General features: G+C 55.8%; 1 protein-coding gene across 1 annotated transcript; it reads right to left on the bottom strand.

Annotated features, from left to right (window-relative positions):
• Window positions 1–341: 341 nt before the first annotated feature.
• Window positions 342–2,397, bottom strand: Tafa3 (TAFA chemokine like family member 3). Its single transcript, XM_038310837.2, has 3 exons — window positions 2,283–2,397; window positions 1,369–1,518; window positions 342–553 (listed from the first exon to the last, which is right to left on the bottom strand). The coding sequence occupies exons 1-3, from the start codon at window positions 2,395–2,397 to the stop codon at window positions 342–344; spliced, it is 477 nt and encodes a 158-aa protein (XP_038166765.2).
• Window positions 2,398–2,567: the final 170 nt, after the last annotated feature.

Raw genomic sequence — 2,567 nt, forward strand, 5'->3', positions numbered from 1 at the left:
TCCTTCCTTCCTTCCTTCTTTCCTTCCTTCCTTCCTTCCTTCCTTCCTTCTTTTCCTTGTTTTTTAAGACAGGTATATGTAGTCCAGGCTAGCCTTGAACCCCTGACCTTCCTGCTGAGTGCTAAGATTACAGATGTGTGCCACTGTAGCCTGCTCTACTTTATTTTAAAGGCCTGGTATTTTCTAGTAGTAAACCCATGCTAAGCAAAGAGGAGAAAACCAAGGCAGGCAGAACATCAGCTTTGCCAATAAGGGCAAACCACACCCTTGGCAGCAGTACCTAGAGTGAGACAGACTCAGGAGACTGTCTGGAACGCGTTCTTATGGGTCACATGCCCATCTCATCCTGGCCCTCCAGGGCTTGGCCCCTGTGCTACCCCAGCTGAAAGGGGAACAGGAGGGGAGGATGAAGCACCCTCTTCGAATACCTTGGTGGTTTTGACCTTGTGTCCACTGCTGCAGCTCCACCCTGACAGGTCCGGGAGCACCTTGCACTCCTCTCCCAGCAGACAGGGCTCCATCTGACACCACCACTTCTGCAAGACGATGGCAGCTGTGGGGCGGGAGGCAGGTGAGGCTCTAAGCTTTGGGAGCACAGCACAGCTGGCCTGGGAATGGGGAGTACCTGCCCACATAGCTCGAGCTTTGATGGCCCCTTTCCTTTTCTTCCCCCTAACCTGGGCTATCCAAGGGGACAGTATTGTACTTAGGCTGAGGGCTGGGGACTATCCCAATCAACTTCATCACTGCCTCACACCCAAAAGGCAGAAGGACACCAAGCTGGGAGGCAGGTGATGCTGACTCTGAGGCAGCTGTCCTAAGCAGAGAGGTACCACCGTCGGTGCTCTCCTTAGTGCATATAAACTGCTGTCCAAGCCACATCCAGGAGTGTAGAAGCTGGTATGCGGGCTAGCAAGTGTAAGTGCGGTGATCCGGACGCTGCCAAAGCGTGGGAACGCAGGTGTGGGCAGAAAGGAGGGAAAGTGGGTGTAGGATGTGAGGGATCACATATGACCCCAAGGAGAAGGCAAAGGTAGGCTGGGAATAAGAGGGGGCTTGTGGAAGGGGACCTCTCTGGAGGAAGATGTGCGCCGAGGAACTAGTGTGTGGGAATGCATCCCTGTGCGTGTAAACCAGGTGGCAGGTGTGTGTGGCCTGTAACCAGAGCTTTCTTCCTCTAGGACACAGGGCGGGTCATGTCTGCCCTCTCCTCCAAGATGATCTCCATCACTGGAGACTGATAAGGTAAGCCCCAAGATGGCTATGAAACTGGATCCTCAGCAGATGGCGAGGCCGAAACAGACTTTCTTATCTCTGCTCTGGGCCTCCTTACCCACCTGGCTGCCCAGGGCCTGACCATGCACTTACCATCCACGCAGGAGGGCTTTGCCCTTGTAGTGCCCGCCACCTGGCCAGAGAGGCAGGCACACTTGACGGTCTGGGAGCGCTCCTCGATGCGGTTCCGGTTGCAGCAGCGATGCACGGAGATCACCTCACAGGTGCCCTGCTTTACTAGGACTGAATGGGCCAGCAGGGAAAGGTCAGGAGACCCAGGCCTCCAACCTGCTCTCCTTCCTCCCACCCGGCTGCAGGTCCTCAAGTCCCTCCTCCTGGGTCATTTAAGAGATACCCAGAGCTGGGGATGCAACTCAGTTGGTAGTGTTTCCTACGCGGGCTCAGTTCATACTTTCAACATGCACACATACAGAGAGACAGAGAGAGAGAGAGAGAGAGAGAGAGAGAGGAGAGAGAGAGAGAGAGAGAGAGAGAGAGAGAGAGTTATCTAAAGGTAAGGGAGAGAAGAGCAGATGAAACCTTCGTGTTACCCCCCTACCCCACTGCACCCCACTGAGGCCACACTCACGACTCTTTGAAAGCTGGAGTTGCACGCCAGCTCCCACCTTCCACTTTCTCAGGGTGAGGGCAAGGGCCCCAGGGCTTACAATGCGTGGGGGAGGATCATCCGCTTACAGAGGCTTTAGCCATCCCAGAAGGAAAACCCCAGAATTAGGCCAGGAGACTAGACTTAAGCCTCCACCGAGAGCCTCTCACTGTAGAGCATCTTCCCCCTGGAAAGGATAGTACCAACATGTCTACCCAGGCCGTCTCTGGACGGGGCCGCAGAAAAGGGCAGTTTCCTGGGCGATGGCCAGAGGAGTCACCTCTGCAAAGTTTACTCTGCCCCAGGGATCTGCCTGCTGTGTGGGGTGGGTTGGAGTGCCTTCTAGCTCTCCACATGTCCTAGGAAAGTCCTCTCTAGTCTCTCACCACCTTCCCCAGACCTGTGGCTGTGGGAGGCTGCAAGGAAGCAGAGGCCAGCCGTGTCCATAGCCAGGCTAGGCACAGCGCTAGCACCCAGCTGCCTGGGCTCCGGTTGCTCATGGTCCGCTCGCTCATTCTGTGGAGAGAAGTACATACCCCGCTTAGCTCAGGGCACAAGGTCCCCTGCACTCAGGTTCAGCCCCTTCTCTGTGCCATGCTCTAGAAGCCCCAAGGTTAAACAGAATGCATACCTTGTCCCCAGGCAGCTTGCAGCCAGGCACGATGTCACTGTCGGAGGCGATGGG

This window comes from Arvicola amphibius, chromosome 14 (assembly GCF_903992535.2).
Source record: "Arvicola amphibius chromosome 14, mArvAmp1.2, whole genome shotgun sequence".
NCBI lineage: Eukaryota > Metazoa > Chordata > Mammalia > Rodentia > Cricetidae > Arvicola > Arvicola amphibius.

What these genes read in the sequence shown, in the direction of transcription:
- Tafa3 (XM_038310837.2), bottom strand. Translation starts at nt 2,397, where the DNA reads ATGAGCGAGCGGACCATGAGCAACCGGAGCCCAGGCAGCTGGGTGCTA. An exon ending in GCAGCCTCCCACAGCCACAG is followed by an intron (nt 1,519 to 2,282) that starts GTCTGGGGAAGG and finishes TGGCCCATTCAG; the next exon opens with TCCTAGTAAAGCAGGGCACC. An exon ending in AAAGCCCTCCTGCGTGGATG is followed by an intron (nt 554 to 1,368) that starts GTAAGTGCATGG and finishes CCCGCCCCACAG; the next exon opens with CTGCCATCGTCTTGCAGAAG.